The 20,036-nt window shown below is 38.4% G+C and overlaps 1 protein-coding gene across 2 annotated transcripts in view; it reads right to left on the reverse strand.

Annotated features, from left to right (window-relative positions):
• The window catches only part of NUP153 (nucleoporin 153), a 45,080-nt gene that overhangs the window by 12,686 nt on the left and 12,358 nt on the right, over nt 1-20,036 (reverse strand). The window contains exons 2-15 of one of the 2 annotated variants that reach the window (XM_058025413.1): nt 15,870-16,086; nt 13,383-13,631; nt 11,944-12,083; nt 11,733-11,861; nt 9,912-10,028; nt 9,740-9,784; nt 9,589-9,642; nt 6,780-6,926; nt 5,992-6,044; nt 3,365-3,503; nt 1,614-1,751; nt 1,154-1,246; nt 840-930; nt 423-542 (exon numbers count right to left, since the gene is read on the reverse strand). In XM_058025413.1, the coding sequence (XP_057881396.1) occupies nt 423-542; nt 840-930; nt 1,154-1,246; nt 1,614-1,751; nt 3,365-3,503; nt 5,992-6,044; nt 6,780-6,926; nt 9,589-9,642; nt 9,740-9,784; nt 9,912-10,028; nt 11,733-11,861; nt 11,944-12,083; nt 13,383-13,631; nt 15,870-16,086 (1,732 nt within the window). The remainder of the gene's footprint in view (nt 1-422; nt 543-839; nt 931-1,153; nt 1,247-1,613; nt 1,752-3,364; nt 3,504-5,991; nt 6,045-6,779; nt 6,927-9,588; nt 9,643-9,739; nt 9,785-9,911; nt 10,029-11,732; nt 11,862-11,943; nt 12,084-13,382; nt 13,632-15,869; nt 16,087-20,036) is intronic. The other variant, XM_058025423.1, reaches the window with a different exon arrangement.

Genomic DNA, 20,036 nt, shown 5'->3' on the forward strand with positions numbered 1-20,036 from the left:
ACTTCTGAAACACCTTTAGGAATGAAATTACTTTCACCATTCTTAATTTCTGGAGACAGTGAAGGTGAGAGAGGAATTTCCATTTACATAATTTTATTTATTTAAACAAAACACTGATTCTTTGACTAATTCTTTTTATACTTAAGTTTGAATTACAACCTAATATGTAACAGAGAAGCAACGCATCCGGTTTGGAGCTGCGGTTTTCCCATCAGCAATGAAAGCCCCTTGTGACAGAAGGGGGCATGAAGCATAACAGATGCAGCCTTTAAGTCTGTCTTTAGTGCTGACACTGCCTTAACTGTGACAAATTGTCTGGGGGTTTTTTTGGTTGCTGTTGTGCTGGGCTTTTTAAAAATCAATGCAGCTATATGCAAGTGTGTTCTCTGCAAAATATTTTTTAAAAGAGCTCATTATCTCACCAGGGCTTTTTAGAATGTCTAACACACTTCCTTGCTTTAAGAACTTAGCAGGTTTGCAGAGCCCATCATATTCTTCTTCTTCTTCCTTCTTATTGCTGGTGCTGTTTACAGTGGCACTACCTTTAAAAATAAAACAAAACCCACCTTTTACAAAGAAATCCACTTAGAATACATTCACATCTGCTAGAAACAACAATTTCCATGTTTCATTTTTCTTAAATAAGAATCTTCAAAATTTAACCTTATTTACAAGAGTTTATAGTTATAATCTGATTAAAAGCAGACCTGTCACTGAAAACACACTTTGACACTTTGCCTGGAATTTGTAACAAGCTTAGAAATGACAGCTTAACTATTTAACATACAAAAAAGAAAAGAGAATTAGCACTCTGTTTCAAATGCTAAAATTTTTGTTACCTGGACTAAGGATGGATGTCACTGGTGTATCAGTGGATCTGGAAATCTCTGACGACTTTACAACCGGAACACTAAATGTAAACTTAATTTGCTATAAAAAAAGAGAGGGTTTTTTTAGATTTTAAGTTTAATCAAGTTTCACATACCAATAATAATCTGAAATCCAGTCTTCAAACTTTTTGTGGGTGCTGGGTAAAAAATTACAAATCAGAAATCTATACATTTGTTTGTCCCCTTACCAGGGCCAAATCTGCTTTATTGTTCCACAGTATTCTACTAAAGCCTTGAGAAAATGTTGGGATTTATTTACTTACAGACAAGGGAGGTAGCACTTCCACCTCAGTAGATTTCACAATTGGAGATGAAAATACAAATGTAGGACTGCCAACATTACTTGCTGGTTGTACCTGTATTTTCAAAAGAATTCAAGTTTGTATCTAAGAGAAAAGCGTGCCAGTAAAACAACAGCAGCCACCTGAATTCACTATCCAACAGATATTCTGCAGTGAAGTTGGGAAATCTGATGTTTGAAATTTCTGATCCACAGCTAAGAGTTGCAAGAGAAAGCTTGCCAGTGAGTGTGTAAGACAGAAGAAGCCATATCAAAATATGTCATCCTCCCCACCCCCCAATCTGAATAAAACCCTGTTTAATCCAACAGGTTATAAACTCAGGCTGGTTAGCTTCATGAGCACCACAGAAAAAGTTAACATTCAGCAAGGAGGATGTATACCCACCCTGAAACAGTATTCACAGTATACAGCAAAGATTTACCTTGTTCATCACTGCTTTTGAAACAATGCTGGGTGATGAGGAGACAGCACTACTGACAGGGAAACTGAAGCTGAATGTCGGCAGCGATGCCGTACTGATGGGCAGGGGTACTTCAGGTAGCTCTTCTTGCTCCACCTCCTAGGTGCATATTTTCATTTTTGTTAATTTCTTTCTTAAAAGAAGCTGCCCAATCTAATTTTTCACTCTCTTTAGAAAAGTTTTAGATTTCAATCTTTCTTTAAAAAGTTGTAAATTTTAGTTTTTCTTTTTCCTAAGACCTACTACCATCCTACCCTGTCCCCCCATCAGTTTCTTAACCAAGTTAAATGTAGCAGACAGATCTATAGACAAAGCAGGTTTTCCAAAGGAATCCTAACCTCCCACATGAGTCTGCCACATCATTTTTATGGCAGGCAAGTTTCTATGCAATACTACATCCACCACTTATACAGTAAGAGTACTGAAACTAAGCTCAAAATTGTTGTCTGAGCAGAAGAGAGAGGGGTGCAGGTAAGATTGTTTTTGGTTTTGTCCTTTAATTAATACAGATCTAGAAAAACATAACCATTCTAAGATTCTATTATTCCCGTATCTCTTTAATTAAGAGCACAACTCCATGGCAAGTGAGAAAGTGTTCCACTTGCAAAATTACGTAGGACAGCTGACAAAGTCTCTGAAGTCACTTGAACTTGGAAAAACATCATATTTTAAGAAGGATGTGTGTTCCTTGGAGTACCAAAACCCCCAAACCAATCCAAAGCACAGAAAGTCAAAAATGAAACAGTGATGAGCAACATAGAAGGATCATACTCTGGTAAATCTAGTCAGTATCATGCATCAGGATGCAAATTTAAAATTCAGAAATCAGCCTACCTTAAAAACTTCTGCTCTTACCCTTGTCTTTTAAACCCTTTGATTACCAAGATTAGATTGGTTAGAGTTTAAATGGGAATAACCAATCTCTTCAGGGTTTGGACAGTAGTACCAATGTCTACTCAGAAGTGACTAAGCAGAGATGCACATTGCTACTACAGACATTTAATGTACCCCACAGATTATATATTTTAGAGATCTGATCTGAAGAGTCTATCACACCTTGATATTGAGACCATTTCTGTTACATTCTCCAGCATTTACTACTTCTTCATTGTGCATCAGCCAGAAGACCAAGTTAACCTCTTTAGATTTAAGATCTAGTAGTAAGCCACTTATGTAACGCTCAGGCAGAAAAATAATCCTTGGGATAACAATGACTATCATTGCATTAAATGGAGTTTCCTCATTAAAACAAGGGGAAAAAATCCTTCACAATGAGTTTGAGCAAGTGCCAAAAATTGTGAATGATCACTAGTAAACCTGCAAAACACTGTCTTCTGCTTCAGGCTCTTGGCTCATACTTTCTACATGACCTACATATTAAAAACCCAACAAAATAAATTATTTTTTTTTTTTAAATACTTGGCACTTCATTCCTTTCTGAACACTCCACAAATCTCTACCAAATTTATTCATTCAACAACTAATAAGAAACTTTATAGCATGAAGAATATCCAAGATAATACAATGGAAGATTTAAAAAATATAAAACCAAAGCTGAAGCACTTATACGGATAACTAAACTGGAGCCTGCTCTGAAACCCACAGCCAAATACCCACAAAACTGAAATGGCATTATTGTAAATTACTATGAGGCAATGAAACTACTTATCTCAGTAATCACAGTGAGAACAATTAACCTGAGACACCCTTACCAGTTGCTGTTTTTGTCCGGGTCTTGATGCACAGTATCGCTCTCTTTCCCTTCTCATCTTGCCACAGGCACTATCCATCCTTCCTCCTGAAGACAGACCATTGGATGCAGGAGTATCGAGTTTGGGGTAGCTCAAATTGCTGGCACAGAATAAAAATACATAGGTTGAGGAAGGGGATTAAAAAGAAAGAAAAAAACCCCCGAAATTTATCAAGTAATTGTTTCAAGCGATTATAGCCACTATTAATCCTAGAACTGTCATGTGGTAATTAGAATCAGAAAAAACCATCCCACAAGTTCCTAAATGCTGGTAAATAGCTGGTGTTCTAAACAGCAAAAGATGAATAAGAGCAGCAGTGAGAATAACATACATAAAAAACAGTCACAACATCCATAAATGAATGATGACTAAGCCAGAAGACCTGAAATAGAAGAACTGATTTAGATTGTTATTTTCTAATGTTTGCTTTTAATAGTCCAGACAGTGGAAATTTTGACTGCCAGTTCTCTGATTCTGCGATGAGCATGTATCTCTGAAGGGACATAAAAGAATAACTAAAAATATACGGGCAGGGGGCGGGCGTGCGTGTGCACACAGGAAATGCTGCCAGCAGCTCTTATGGAATTGAGAGGCTTAAACTTGTGTGGCAAGGAAATATGACAGAAGCTTCATAAGCAGCTCTGGCTTTCCTGAGGCCATCAGCAGAAGCAACAGAGGTGTTTGGGTGTGCCAACATTCCAGAAGTCTATTTAGACATGAATACAGATCCCTTTGTAAGGCATACAAAGGCATTTCACTGTTCATTACAAAAGCCTAGATCTAAACCAGAAACACTCCCTAATCCAAGTGGGAAGGGGAAACAAAAATCAAAACCCTCAAAACAAACAAATGTGCACCTCCCCCCCAAACAACAACAAACCAAACCAAACCAAACCAAAGCCACATCCCAAAACAGAAGTGAACTAAGGAATAATAACAATAAAAAGCAGCATGGCATTATGATGAAAGTATCCCTGAAAAAATTACCATATCAAGCTTATCCTGCAGCCACTCAGCCAGTCATTACAAAAGTACATTGGATGACACTGGAAGATACCAGGTCAAGTGTCCAGAGGACTGAGGAAAAGAATTGGTCTAAATCTCTCAGATAGTTGCAAACATCTGCTCAGCACTGCAACCACTGAGAGGAAACCAGATCCTGAAGGCCATATGCTCAAACTTTTCCCTAATCCAAAGTGACAATCAATTTGAATTATGAAATAAAATCTCATGTCAAAATAAATCTTTATTCAGACAATTATAGCATGTCTATGATAGTCCATATTCCTCTTTTCTGCTAACACTTGTCAGCTACTAAGGGGCAAAGACAGTTCTGTCTTCAAGCAAGTCAGTTCAATCTACAATTCTGACACTGGTTTAAAAACCAAACAGCCTTTGTTAGGCTGAACAGAGATGTACCAAAGTACTGCAGGTTAGTTGCATGAAGAGACTCTGGCCCTTACTAGTTTGTATTCCTACTCCATAATATGACAATCAATAGAGACTGGCTTCACAAAAGAGTTAAAATAAAAAGGACCATCTAGTCTTAAGTCAAAAGTAGAAACACAGCAGTAAAATTTGTGAAAAAATGAAAAGCAGTATCAGTTTCCTGGATCTCCCTTCTACATGGAGAAAGGAACTGCTCCAAAGAAAGCTCAGAACAGTTTGAACACCCACTATTAAAACCTAACACCTGTTAGCACCTCTGCCAAAACCAAAGATGGTTCCTGTAAAGTCAAACTATTAGACTGTAAAACAGAGGATTGGCTTTGGGGTTTTTTGCAAGCCAAAGAATGCCCAAGGCAATGTAAGAATTGCTTGGAAGATGAACAGAGCCAATACATTAACAGATTCCTTAATAATGCTATTTGAAAGGTTGAAATCCTCAAAAAAGGTTATCTTGTGAGCACACAGTGCCTTAATTCACCCAAAAGATTAGTTCCCCAGAAGGGAGAACATCAATATTATCTCATGTTATTCTATGCCAAGCAAGCAGCATAATGCAAGACAATCTCCTCATGAAGAAATACAATTATTAACTCTCCCCCCTTTTTTTTCCACAGACAAGCTGGCATTTGTCTTCAGATGACTCTAAAGGGCTTCTGTTTTTCAGGAAAACTCACAGAGCAGACAAGTGCCTTTGTCATGTAATGAATATTAAAAAACAATCTTCCTCTAGCTTCTTGTATAAATAAATAACCAAATAAACAAATAAATAAATAAGTAAATAACAAAAACAGACAAAACCCCAAACAAACAAAAACACCACCATTAAAAACCCTAAAAATTGAATTTACTCCTGATCTGTAAGACATTTCACATTATAAAAAATTTTTCAGAAAGAAATTCCTGAGTGACAAAGCCTTCAGACTCCAAGTAATTATTTAATTAGCTTACACTAACAGCTTCTCCCCTAATGAAACCGAATTGCACAAGTAGTTAAACTCTCTCATAATACAATTTTTTCACTTTTTCTCTTCCCTTTTACTGTTCCTGCTCCTCCAAAAGAAGGCAAGTGTGCAGACTGTACTGACAAAGCAAGGGGGCTTTCTTCTTTCAAGTGTTATAAATTAATAGATTTGTCATACCTTTCAGATGATTTTACAGGCTTTTCTGCAGGAAAACTCTCCTCCATCATGTCCTGCAAAAAAAAGTTTTATTTATTTCAAGATTTATCTGAATATATTTATAAACAAAACACAAAGAGAAGACAACCAAACACACATTTTGTACTGTTTTGGTTATTTTATTTATTTCACTAAATATAGCTCATCTGTTTAAGCTTGTTCCCTAACTACCCTGACTATCCACCTTATCTCCAGCCCATATATTTAATACCTGGTCATTTTTACATTCAGAGTGATACCAAAACCATGGATGATTTTTTTTCTGAAAGGGATTCCAGTATTGTTTTAAGGAAAGTCTATCAAGGACTCCATCAATACCAAAGTGATCAGAATGGGCAAATAAAAAAGCAATCTGAATTGGCAATTGCAAGAAATCTCACTTGGAGCCCACAGTTCACCTGAAACATTTTATACCAACATCGGGACCTTCCATCAGCTTTCTGAACAGCACCATATGTAAAGGAAATCTGTGTTTCTGTATTTTCATTTTCTTTCATTGCAAAAACCTTGGCCCGACAGCAGACCAGCACATTCTGAAAATAAGCACCAGCCTCTTAGTATGCCAAAGATACAATTACATTCATAAAACCTCTCAGTATCTCTTTCACAATGCTTCCCTCTGTCTTTTCTTAACGCTTACCTCAAGAATACTATTGGTGCTCTGGCAAAAAAGAGCACCTTAGTAGACTGGTTAGACACATTCCGATTTTGCAAGAAGCAGGCAAATTAGGACATGAAAATTTGCTTACTTGATGGTCTGTATCTACCCTTTGGTGAATTTTTCTGGAATTAGTAGCTGATTTCAGAGATGGTTTAAAATACGTGATCCGACTCCCTGTCAGGGAGATTGGCTTTGGTGTCACAAGTTTCTGGACAGGAGGATGTTGCGAATCCACCTTTGAAAGGGAAGCAGCAATCAATTTATCCTTGCACCCACCTGACTTACCACAGCATTGACTGATGATAAAAGTTACAGAACTGCAAACCTCCCACCAGTCTCAGCACCCAGTGAAAACTATGTGGAAGTGTTGAAGATATTTAGCTCGCAGAAGGAAGTCACCAGAAAATCAGTTATAAAATCCAAAAAGCTACAGGAATAGTCAAAGTCTGACTGAATCCTGTGTCAAACTTTGGCAGTTACTTCATGACAAAATAAACAATATTCATAAAAGCAAAATAACTCATGTTACAATAATATGCTCCCATCCTTTCCACTCCTCTGCCCTCACTGTGATTTTTTCACTGACTAAATCCATTAATTTAGTATTGAAACTCTTAAGTAAAGTTAAACCACGTTCTGGGTTTCTCCTTTTCCTACATTTTCTTCCTTTGAAGTTACACTTAAAAAAAAATTCGTGAAATATTTTTAAAGAAGTCTCATTAATGCATGCTCCAATGTTTTAGATTTGCATTTGATGCTTTTAAAAGTACTGGTCTGATTTTTCTTGCCAAAGCTTTTTTACACACAAAGGCTAATTACTAAACAGAAAGTACTATACATTCTGCAAAACTGAATAGAGAAAGAAGGAAGACCCAAAAAGGCCCCATGATATATCACATAATCTGTAGCCTTGGTGATAAGAAGAGTGAGACTCTGGATGTACCTACTATTTAAATTAGTATCAACAGATGGTTGTGCCCCAACCCAGGTGCAGAACCACATGACCTTCCATGGGCCCAATTCTTCTAGAGCTTGTCCTGGTCCTTCGGGATGGCATCCCTCAGATGTGTCAACTGCACCGCTCAGTTTGGCGTCACTTGCAAACCTGCTGAGGGTGCACTCAGTCCCAAGGTCTCAATGATGATGATCTGGCATTTGGATTTGTTACATTTCATCCCACTGATGAATGCCCAATGCTCCACTCTACCTCTCTGCAAAGACTCCTGTCCCCCAAGAGAGTCAGCAGCACCTCCCTGTTTGATACCATCAGCAAACCTGCTAAGGGGGCATTCAATTCCTGCCTCCAGATCACTGAGAGGTATTTGCACAGCACTGGCCCTAAAACGGATCCTGAGGAACACCCCTGGTGACTGCTCACCAGCCAGATGTAGCAAAATTCACTGCAATCTTTTGCATCCTGCTGTTCAACCAGCTTGTCCCAGAGCTGGAAAACTTGCCCAGAGGGATGCAAGAGAGACAGAACCAAAAGTCTCACAAAAATCCAGGAAACTACCTCTGCCACCTTATCTTCACATGCCAGGCAGATGACATTATTGCAAAAGGGTATCAAACTAGTGAAACAGGCATGCACAACAAGAAAAAAAAGTAACACAGTTACATGTTCAATACATTAAGAATTATTCTGTCTAGTGTAGATCCTCAAAATAAGAAAAATACCACAAAAAAAAACCACCTGTAAAACTTCTGCCTGAGTGTCCAAGTGTCTTGTCAAACATTTGTTTGCTTTAGCAGGAAAACGCACAACCCTCTTCTGGGCACATACAATCCTGTCCTCTCTCTTCATCAAGGGCTACCCTTTCCCCCTGCCAAATTTTATCAATTCTAGCATTATGAGCTAGACAATTTCTCTATTTTTACCCAGTGACAGCTGTATGCAACACTCACTTTCTGACCAATGCCAGGGTCTATGCTGCAAATCTGGTAGATCTTTTTAAATGCCTCATCACAGGTGTGGTTCTGCATTTTAATGCAGAATCCGTTTCAATTTTGTTTGCAATTACTGGGACAATATTTAAGAGGAGGTAAAAAACTTACATGCTCTACTTTTCAACATTCTTTCAATTCATCATATGGCCACAGACAGTACAGAAATTCTGAGATGTTTAAAAACTCCTAAGTGACTGCAGAACTAATTATACTTCTAACCAAGTCAACGACATAGAAATTTTTAAAAACATTCTGTCCACTTCCATAATAAATCAGCAGATTGAAAGTCTGCATTAAAGAAACACCATTTTTGTTCCTTTGGTTGCCAGAGCTAAAAGTGACCTTTTGTGGTTTCATAATTTAATAAATATAATTTTTAAACAAACATTTTTAAAACAAAACCAAGGAAATCATGATTTACCACAGAAACAATTCTGTGCTACTTACAAATAGGAATTTAGGAGCATAAATTTACAGAAGTAACAAAATTTAACAACTGTTCAATTTTCTCCTTGCCTTGAGCAATAATGAAAAAGGGATTTATTTTTTGCTTAAAATAAACATGGAAATCTGCACAAGATCTGAAGAATCAATCAATATTTCTGTATTTCTTGTTATTTCTGCAAGAGAAAGCTTTCCTGAAACAGGAATGTTATAATGCAACTTAACTCCAAGTTGCAGGCCAGGATAAAACCACTTTGTGTGTTCTACAGACATTGTTCTTGATTTATCAGCACACCACCACAAAAAGATAAGAAGTGAGTAATCTTCACAGTCCTTCATCCAGTGTGGATTGAAAAGACGTTTTTAGAATTTTCCACACAGCCAAGGCAGCTATAACTCACACTGAATTCATGTGTGCGCTGTCATTGAGGTTTGTGACATTTCTTTTAAGAGCTGTAAAGCAGGAAAAGTTACCTATCACAGATTAACATGTTACTGGTTCTTACCTGGTTTTGTCTGGATTGGAAGCTAGTCATATTCAGCACACTCCTGTCCACAGGCTAACAGGGGAAAAAAGAGCCAAAATTAGAGGATGTTTTTTTCCCTACAAGAGGGTTCCATCCAACAAAAACATGGGGGAGTTTCTGATCAACTTACACTTGACAGAGGACTAGAAACGGGAGATGGAATCCTTTTAGCATCCTGTTGAAAAAACAGGTACAATAAATTAAAATGGACATGACATCAAGTAACATCTTCTTCCTATATTGGCACATTCACTGTGTTCTTCAAACACGTGGCATGAAACGTTAAAAGGAGCACCCCTTACCGCCAAAGGGCTTGACATCTTCTCCAATGTCTGCAAGATGCGCCGTGCTGTGGAACTTGTCACACCGTAGGACTGCACGTTTGCTTGTTTAGCTTTCATTTGTCTTTTTATTGGTGGCTGAAAAATTAGCATTGCCAATGTTACAATGGTGGATTCTGAGTTACACACGTGTGGATTTCATGCCCTATGGCTACACTGGTGATACAACCAATACTCTCATAATGACAGAGAAAAATGCACTCGCTGAGCATTCTAGGCATGAAGAAGAAAAATACACTCCACTGACTCTACAGAAGTTTAAGTGGGGCCCTGCATATCCTGCACGTAGGATAAAGCAACAAAAGAAATCCTTAAACATAAAAGTTCGCAGAATGAAGTTGTTAGGCTCGTGGGGTCTCTGAAGCAATGATTAGGAAAACAGAAATGAAGTAAAGGCTTGTGCTGTAGAAAGTACTTCCAGTAACAAAACAGATCTTGGAGTTTCATGATGGCATAAGCATGGCATCTTAAGCCAGAGTATACAATCATCATCACGAATTTCTAGTTCTACTTCTCTCATTTCCTCCCTTCACCCAAGACTGCAGATCTTTTCACTCTGTTTAGAAAGATAAAGATCTGATTTGAGCTGTAACAGATCTAAAATAATACACTGAAAAAGTCAATGTCGTACCACATGACTGAAATAATTTTAAAAAAACCTCAGTGCGACCATTTTTTAAATAAACTATGTTACACCTCTTATGTAACCACATCATGCTTCCCACACAACTACATGAAGACAGGAAGGAGATCACACAACACATAAAACATGCAAGTGTGACTCGCTGTACGCAGCAACAAAACAAGCTTGTGTCTCCTTTAGAAGCCTAATATTTGCTTCTTTTCAACATAAACCAGAATTTTTGTAAAAAATAAAAATAGCGACCAAAGAGGACTTCTAGCTTACAGAAATTTTAAATGTTCTCAAGTCTGACTCAACACCAAGTCAGGAAAACCCACGAGGTTCAAGATTTCCCTGAACCAGGAAACTGAGTCCCCTTGTTCCATGGTAGAAACAGACTGCCAAAATTTATCTTCAGCTCCTTACAGTTCCTTTTGACTTTTCAGTTTTTTAACAAAGGGCATTTTCATTTAAACAAATTAGAACCAAATGAGATTTTACTGACTTGTTTTTAGTCAACTCTAGCGACTGAGAGCAGTCAGGATTTTTAATTTGCTGGTTGATTTTAGACCACAAGGAACACGTGGGGACAAGCAGCTCCTCTCATGAGCCATCTGATGACAGTAAAATAGAGAGCATCTTTTTGTTTATGGTGATATGTAGCATGTAGGACTGCATGCCTCCCTCTCAGTAACAGAACTGCAAAGGATGAGCAAATTTGCCTTTTGAATACTCCTCTATTAAAAAATGCAGAATATGTTCATAGTTTGAGTGCTTGTGTAAGATCTACAGGCAAGTATAAGGAGGCGACTTTTGCTGCTATTAATGAAGTTTTTAAAGTTATGCTATCATTGTAATTATTTACATATTATTTTACCATAATACATCAGAGGCAGTTCTGGAATACATAACAGAGGAAACCCCTAATACAAGGAAGTGCCCAGGAACTAAGATGCTACTGCCATTCTCTGCTTTATGATAAGCATTTCTACATAAAGTGTTACACAAGAATTGAAACAAAAACTGTAGGCTGAGTGGGCAAGATAGGAACTGTGGCCGCATTTTGCAAGTTAAGTTCCCAGCTCAGAGCTTTTTTGGCCGAGCTCCCCCTTCTGTATTTCAGTTACGTTTTCCCTCCCACTGCACTACTGCTCTCATACCTGGTAAGCAGAAATCTGCACTTTTGTCTGTCTTGCTGCTGCAGCTGCACCACCATAAGAGGTCTTTCCTGGGTAAAATGGAGAATCCCCGAGCTGTCTTGTCTTAAAGACAGAAGTGTTTCCAAGTGACTACAGAAAGGTATTATGGTAACTGGTTAGTAAAATGGCTACACATTCAACTTGACTAAAACTAATACTGTGCAATACTTACAGGAGAGGGAGATCCAAAAGCAGACAAATTGAATGCAGGTTTTTTAGAGCTAGATGCAGGATGTTGTGAGAGGGAATGAGATCTTTCAGCCTCTGGGGACCAGAGCAGTGGTGCCGAAGTATTTTTTGAAACTGTGATATCTGCCAAAATGACAAATGCCATATGTAAATGCCTTGTGTACATTGAGAAATTTAGTATTAAACATCACACAAACTTCAGAGTTCTCTACAAAAACATCTCACAAAATGAAAAGGTCCCTCAACACTGATTTCTCTGGCACTCTAACCTTCAAAGCTCTTCAAACAGATGAATTTCACATATGGTATGAAACCCAAGTACCAACTCTGAACCTAAAATCTGTTCATAGAACTGTGAATACATGACCTTTCAGTATTTTCAATACTGATCCAATACCAATCTTTCAAAAGCATTCACAAATTAAAAGCACTTTTCCAATATAACACAATTTTATTTTTTTTCTTTCATTATAAAATAAAGGAACTGCATAAACACTGGTGCATCTCTAATGATACAAAGCTTTTCCTATATTGGTAGAGGGTTGGAAACCAGCATAGGACAGAACTGACCAAGTCTTAAACCTGAAAAATTACCCAAAGGCTGAATTAACACCGTTAACTACCTATTTTCTGTATGTCCTATGGACACGTACCAGAAAGTTCTAGCAAACTCAGGTTATATTGCTACGCCCTGGCAACACCTACTCTGAATTGTCAAACTATGGTCTCAAGAGAACTGGCTGAGCACACCTCCATCCCCATTTATATGGGGAACTAGAATAATTTGCAAACTTGCTGTTTTGCCCTTTTTTAGTGAGACACCTAGGTCACATTCTACATAAATAGAATGTCTTGAGGGTTTTCTTACTTAAAAATGGTGTAGATTCTAATAAGTTTGGCAAAAAAAAAAAAAAAGTAGTATTGACAAATTATGCCCTCTACCAAAAACAGCCGAAAAAAAAAAAGGCCCAAACTTGTTCAATCAGAATAGCTGTTTTATTGACTCCCGGTGAAAAAAAATTCGAGAATATCTTGTGTTTTTATTTTTCAACCGTATTTACTCAAATTTAGCCAGCTGAGAGATATTCTGAGTCAATCTTCCTTCTAGGCAAGCAACCCAGCTATCAAGCTACAGAAAGTCATCTTCATCTTCTATTATTCCCATTCAAGATTTACAGATAAGCAAGCTAAAATTGCGTTCATCAACACTGAATCTTTACAATACAACAGACTCATAAATGTAGTCCAAGCGTGGTTATATTTAAAAGGTGACAAGATTATATACTTTTAAAATACTAAAAATTAAATTTAACATCTAGAGCTGACATTCTCCTTCTTTATTTCCTAAGGCAATGTGGAATATTAAAGAATACAAAGTACTTCATTTTACCAACCAAACCCAAGAGAGAACATAGAAGTTACCTTTATCAGATGCTCTAGAGGAGAAGCCACTGGTTGTTGAGATGTTATCATCATCATGCTGAGAGGTAGAATCTTTTATTTCCTTTACGAGGGACAGCCCAGGACTGACGATGCCAAGTGTGGAAGATGTGGAGGGCTGACAGTGCGGGACTGTGGAATCCAACACGGTGCAGTTCAAATGGCTCCGGTGAAGGGAGGGCCTTGTCAACACATCCGAGAAGTTCAGTGCAGACCTGCTCGTGGATGGTTCTAAACAAGAACAGCCAGACAATCAGCTTCCCTACAGACAAGCTCACAGAAGCCAAAACCTGTTTTCTATCAACAGCCATGCTTATTGCCAAGTTCTATGCACAAAAATAGAGAAGCCGAATTTAACTTCCTCACCCAGATAGGGTTTCATCTGACTGATTACAACAGCAACACTGCTTGCAATACTAAGCATTAATGTGGCATTAACAAGTACTTAAGGATGGGATTTTTCTGAATTTCATCAAACCTTAAGCCCTTGACCCTGCACTCAAGTGCTTAAACTGTGTCTTTCACTAAATCAAACATCTATAAATTCCTTCTCCTCCAGCTAATGTTTACAATAAGCTTTCCAAAATTTGAGATTACATGACAAAAACTGCAGAGTTGTTCATAACTTATCTTTTTTCTTGTAAAAAAGATGGTGTCAGTCTGAATATGTAACATAAAAATACGTATTTGCAAAGATTTTCAGGGGTTTATTTGTTCTGGTGTCATCATCCTCCCTTCCAAATTCTACCATATCAGGTCATGCTACAGGCAATTTATGTCCTATCCATTAGTTTTTGAGATTTTGGCACAAAGGACAAAGTAAGCAACATGGCCTCCGTTGTAAGACAGGCTTTTTTTCCTCATTAAAAGGGTCTGTAAACACTGCCAGTGTCCTGCAAGAGGTGGTCTCACAGCTCCAGCTTGCCACATGAACAGAATAGCCATTAATGGCCATCTTGCCTGATATCCATATGCCCTCCCACAGTCCCTCCCACAATTTCTGGGTATGAAGATAATTTTGAGACACTATCCTGACATTTCTGCTGAAGCTTAAACTAGCTACTTCAATCTTCAGAAGCACTGCAGTGCTAGTAATTGATTCTTCAAAGCACTGGTAGATTTTTAAAACTGTCTTGTTTGAGATGAAAGAAAGCATTATCAGACCAAAGGCTGGCCAAGCAAAGGAACATAGGCTCTTGCACACTGGTACCTCAGAGCCAAAGAAACAGGCTTTCTAAAATAAAACCACCAGTAACAATAAAAAAAATTATTATTAACTATAGCTAGAAAAATTAACTACAACATCCACAAACTGCAACACAAGCTACTGAAGGTTCTAGCAGGTCCCATCTGCTCCTGATTTCTTGGAGCTAGAAAGTATGCTGTGCAGCTGTTCTCACTGAAAGGTCCTTTCACACAATTCTTCAGGAAAGCCAACACATGTTACTCATTCATGAAAACCTTCTCTATTCCTTTATACAAACTTATGCTCAAGCTACAGCTACACAGAGAGCTGTAAAGCTCCTTATTTACAATTAGATAACATTGGTGAGAAAGGTATTTCCTCATTACTTTTCATTCTGCCAACAACAAGCAGCTGACTGTCCACACAGATGGTTATGTACATGTGCTCAGACAAAACTTCTCACCTAATTAAAAACTGAGTTCCCAAAACTGCTAATTTAAGAGAAACTCAAATGAGAGCATATGCAAATTCATGGAGTACTACAGAAACAGTGAGAGGCATAGATATAAAGCACAGCTTATTTTTAACATGATAAAAGAGTAGTAAACTTCTTTACCAAGGATCCAAATAGTTCCCAAAGACCCCAAGCTAGCAACGCCACACCATGTTACAAAATATTTCAAAAATAATAATGTCATTAGCAAAGTTCCCCAGATCTCCACTAAACTAACAAAGGAATTTAATAAATTGATTGAAGAAGCTCAAAGGAAAAAAAAAAATATCAGGACACATGAAGGAATTCTCCTCTGGCATTCTAGCATTTGGTCTTTTGTTTTGAGGAGAACAAAACAGATTAATGTTTCTACTACCTTAAGCAATTAGATAAACTCTCATCCCAGATCCTTTAAAAAGAAAATGTAACCCAACACACTTGCAAATGAATGCTAGCAGTATTTTACACTTGGCAACTTGACTAACTGAAGTTAACTAATGACTTTCAAGGGCTCTAAGTGAACTTCCAGTATGTTTAAACTTTGAAGCTAAGGCAGTTCTAAAAACTGAGTTACTGAGGTTTATTCCTTTGTTTTTCCTATATGTGGGGTTATTTTGGGTTGGGGTTTTCAGCAGGTTGGTCATTTTGGTTTGGGTGTTGCAGGGTTTTTTGTTGTTGGCTTTTTTTCTGTCCAAACGCTCCTTCCAGCCTCCCCTAGAAATGTAGATTCAAAACCAAAAATCTGTGAATAAATACAGATGGTCAGAATACTAAATGATATTGCACATACCTTCTAAATTAATTCTTGCTGATTCAGGCGTGACTCTCCCATCAATTACCATGGCATCTTCATTTGCATAATCATGGTGATAGTTTACTGGATTCTCTTCCTCGTTTGCAGATTCATTCATGTCTACACATTTATCTTCCCTTTTATTGAAATACTTCTGCAACCATCCTGGTACAATGTTTTTCACTGACTCGGTCACTCGGCTAAGGAGCCCCAGCTTGAAAGAAAAATATATGAGCACAGTCAGCAGCATGATCTGGGATGCAACCTTGCACAGACTTCAAAGACAGACATTAGATAGCAATATTCAGATGAGTAAGATACGAAGGTGGTGGATCCTTCATAAAGAATTCCTATATTTCTGGAACATGCATGACAAAAATGCACTTAACATTGATTTACTACTAACCCATCAGTTTCTGCACTTCCCAGTGACCTTGGCAAAACTTCCACATTCTGAAACTACAGCTGAAGTTCACCAAAGGCTTGTCGAGTCACAAGGTCATAAAGAAATTAAATTTCTACATAACTCCTGATGTACACACGTTTTGAGGACACCTTCACTTGAAAAACTATCAAACTCAGAAGCTCAGCAATTATCTACAGCAATAGTGATGAACAGTAATAGCTACTAAAATCAGTGAACTTAAATATTTCTTTTTCTAATGCTGAACTGCAGGAACAATGCTCACCAAAAACCCCACTATTCTGCTCTGAATAGCGAAGGGATCCTGAAAGGATCTCCGAAGAAACGGCTACAGTTGAACAACGGACTCCTCACTACAGGACTGTTGAACAGACTCCACTTGATCAATTTTCATTTTGTATCTACAAACCTTAATATTTGGCAGTTACTGAATACATAAAAGTAATTTCCATGTTGACATTTACCAATTATTTGTAATGCTTACATTCTAGTAATTATTTAACATTTTGTTTTAGGCAGTCACTTGTTCCCCATCATATCCTCAAAATTTCAACATGCCTTCTTGTCAAATCTCAACCCTGTGCAGCAGAGTGCTTGCAGCATGGAGCTGCCCCTCTTACACTGACTGCAGCCACAGAACCTGCTGCTAACCTCCACAAGCTTAAGAAAGCCCCAAAACCACCTCCACAATTTCAACACTCTAGAAACTGAAAAGCAACAAGAGCGTAAAAAAGATTTTTGTTGAACTTCACAGCCAGTTGCTAACACATGCATCAAGGTACTTGGTTATTTTTCTGGCAACAAAAATTTCTAAAAATTATTATTCATGCGTAGAAAATGGAGAATATTCTTTGAACATGTAGTAGTTAGTCTAGTAAACAACTCTGAAACAAGAACCCTGTTGTATTCAACTTTCTTTAAAAATTCAGCACACATGAAAGAAAAAGTGCATATCTGTCATTCACATACTTCATACACAGTAACACAAACACCAACTTACAGGACAGCCTTGAATCTGGAGTTAGGAAGGGGGCTGGCAAAGAAGAGAAAAGCAAGGTAGAAAACAAAAGTCTATTCACAGAAAGAAAGTCATCTTAATTTACAATTTGACATGTTTCATAATGATGTGTAATTTAATCTTTTACTTGCACAAAGGCAGAATAACTAGCCTGGGACAGCTTAAAGTAGATAGAATGCAGCATAATAAATGCATCTATCACAATTACCACACTAAGACACACACTAATACGCTGTGCTTAGGGTGTTGCTGCTACTCTACATAAATACTAAGCCCCAACACCAGAGCTCCAAAGCAGTTCAGTGCCTGGCACCAGCAAAGAGGCAGCCTGTACTCTGTTCCCAGCCCCTCATTTTCACCTTTACTTGTGACACACTGTCCCCCTTTAGGGGAGTGAGTATTTTGCTGCTACGAATAAAAGCATATCAGGAACTCAGAGGAGTCAAAATGTGCCAAAATAAGCAAATGGTCAGGACACAAACTGCATCCAAGGCAATTGCTCTTTCCAAAAAGCTAGGCATTACTATATTCAGTATTGCTAGAGAATCTCTCCATTAAAGAGTAAGACATTACTGGACATAAAACAGGCGCCAGTACGATTCTCTTGCTGAGGAAATCCTCCCAGGACTGAAAGCTACCTGAGACTCAAAATGGAAGAAGCCACAGGCATCCAGAAGAGTAAACACCCAACCATTAGTAATCCTAATGAGTAACTGGAGAATGCAGGCAGACTAGTAATTAACTAAGATGACGTTTTACCATCCATATCTGACACCAGACTGGTTTGACCCTTTCATGCAAATGGCAGCCTTGCCATTCTCCACACAATCAGCATTCCAAGCTGGGTAACACAGGGTAACTTCCCAAACCTGCCCATGAGCTGGAACTCAGCACAGCAGTACCGCACCAAGTACTAATGGCCTGCTCCATCCAGCTTAGGCACAGTGGTAGACAAGGAGCATAGTTTTATACTCCAGAATAATTCTGGCTTAGTGACAAAGCAGGAGAAAGCAAAGTACATGTAAAGGCATCTACATTTTCTGTCAGCAAAATATGTTAAAGGCACTGTGAAAGAACTATGCAGGCATCACCAATGAGCCATCATCAAAAACAGATTCCACTAAAAAAAACACCTCCCCCCTAAAAGTATTCCACATTCCCCAGGTATGCCTATTCAAATACACACAGATGATACACCAAAAAAAAAAAAAAAAAACCACCAGAATACCTTCCATCATCTCTTATCTGCCCATGAGAGCTAAAAGCCAATCAATAAAGCTCTGTGGTTGGATTCCTGATCAAGTCAGGCAGTTAAGGTAACACTGATAAACTACACATTTGAACATGCACAGTGCTTATTCCTGCCAGAACAATTCAGCAAAATGTCATGCCTTACTGTCTTTAAAGGTGGCATTTTAATCTTACCCTAACTTGCAGTTTTCTTATACTTCCACTTCACTACATGCATTTGAACACCCTTTCCCTCTCTCAGCACATGCAAACAAGCCAACCCTGTCAGCAGCAGAGCACTCCCCCTCTACTACTGTGTCACCAGCTCTGCACTTTGTTCATCCCATCTCCTCAGAGAGGAATCATTAATCCTTCTAGAAAGGTGACAAGGATAGTACACATCTCATTGATGCCAACAGATCTTCAGATATGAAGTACGAGAGACACAGCAATAGACAACTCTAACAGGCTTATTCTCCAGCCAACTGCTCAGATCCTGATCTTCTCATGCCACAGATATGAACCAGCCTCTTCCAGAACACCTTCATTTAGTATAGCTACTCTGAACATGCCACTGCACAAAAGCTGTTCTAGTTCCCAGTCTCAGGTGGGGAGCAGAGGACGTGGCACTGGCACTCAGTCTAATGTTCATAACTTCTCATTTCTACAGGCCACACAGGTACCAAACTTAATATCATGGAAGGGCAGAAGACTCACAGGGGCAGTCCCAACTGTGTGACTGCTGTGTTTTATTCAGTGAAAATGTTTTACTCCTTAACTGACTGATTTCAGAGGTTTGAGCTGCTGTCAGTATCAACTGCTATCACCTTAAATACACTCATCCCAAAAAACATCAGCAGGAAAGCTGAACAAAATGAAAATCCACCAGAAAGACCCAATAGCTTATGAATAGGTATTTACAACAGTTTTTCAATATCTGTGCATCATCTCAAGTGTCTGCAGCTCTGCTAGGTCTATCTAAGCCTATGTATACAAACATCATAGCAACAGTAACTACAGTAACAGCTACTCCAAGGCATATTAGCTTGACATCATGGAATCACTGAACTATTAAGGCTGGAAAAGACCTCTTAGATCATTGTGTCCAACTGTGACCCAAGAGTCCAAAGCCTCCTTGTTTGGGCACAAACACTCATTACTGAGTTTCAAGCCCTGCTCCTTAGGTCCCAAGACCTGTCTGAACAGCCCAGAGCATTATTTTGAAGGCTCCACGTCTGATTTGGAAGGCCCAAAGCCTCACTTGTAGAATTCAAAGTCTTTATAAAGTACAAAGGCACATCTCCAGGCCCAAACCCTAGCTTCCAAAGCCTCCTATTTAGGGTTCAGCCTTTATCTAATGGGCTCAAAGCCTTCCTCTAAAACCCCACTTTTAGGGAGCAGAGCCTCAGTTCAAGGTATTGAAGCATCATTTGAGATCCCAGAAAATCCAACTGCAGCAGTCAAACCCCCCCACTCACCTCCAAAAGCCTAT

Source organism: Melospiza georgiana, chromosome 1 (assembly GCF_028018845.1).
Source record: "Melospiza georgiana isolate bMelGeo1 chromosome 1, bMelGeo1.pri, whole genome shotgun sequence".
Classification (NCBI taxonomy): Eukaryota; Metazoa; Chordata; class Aves; order Passeriformes; family Passerellidae; genus Melospiza; species Melospiza georgiana.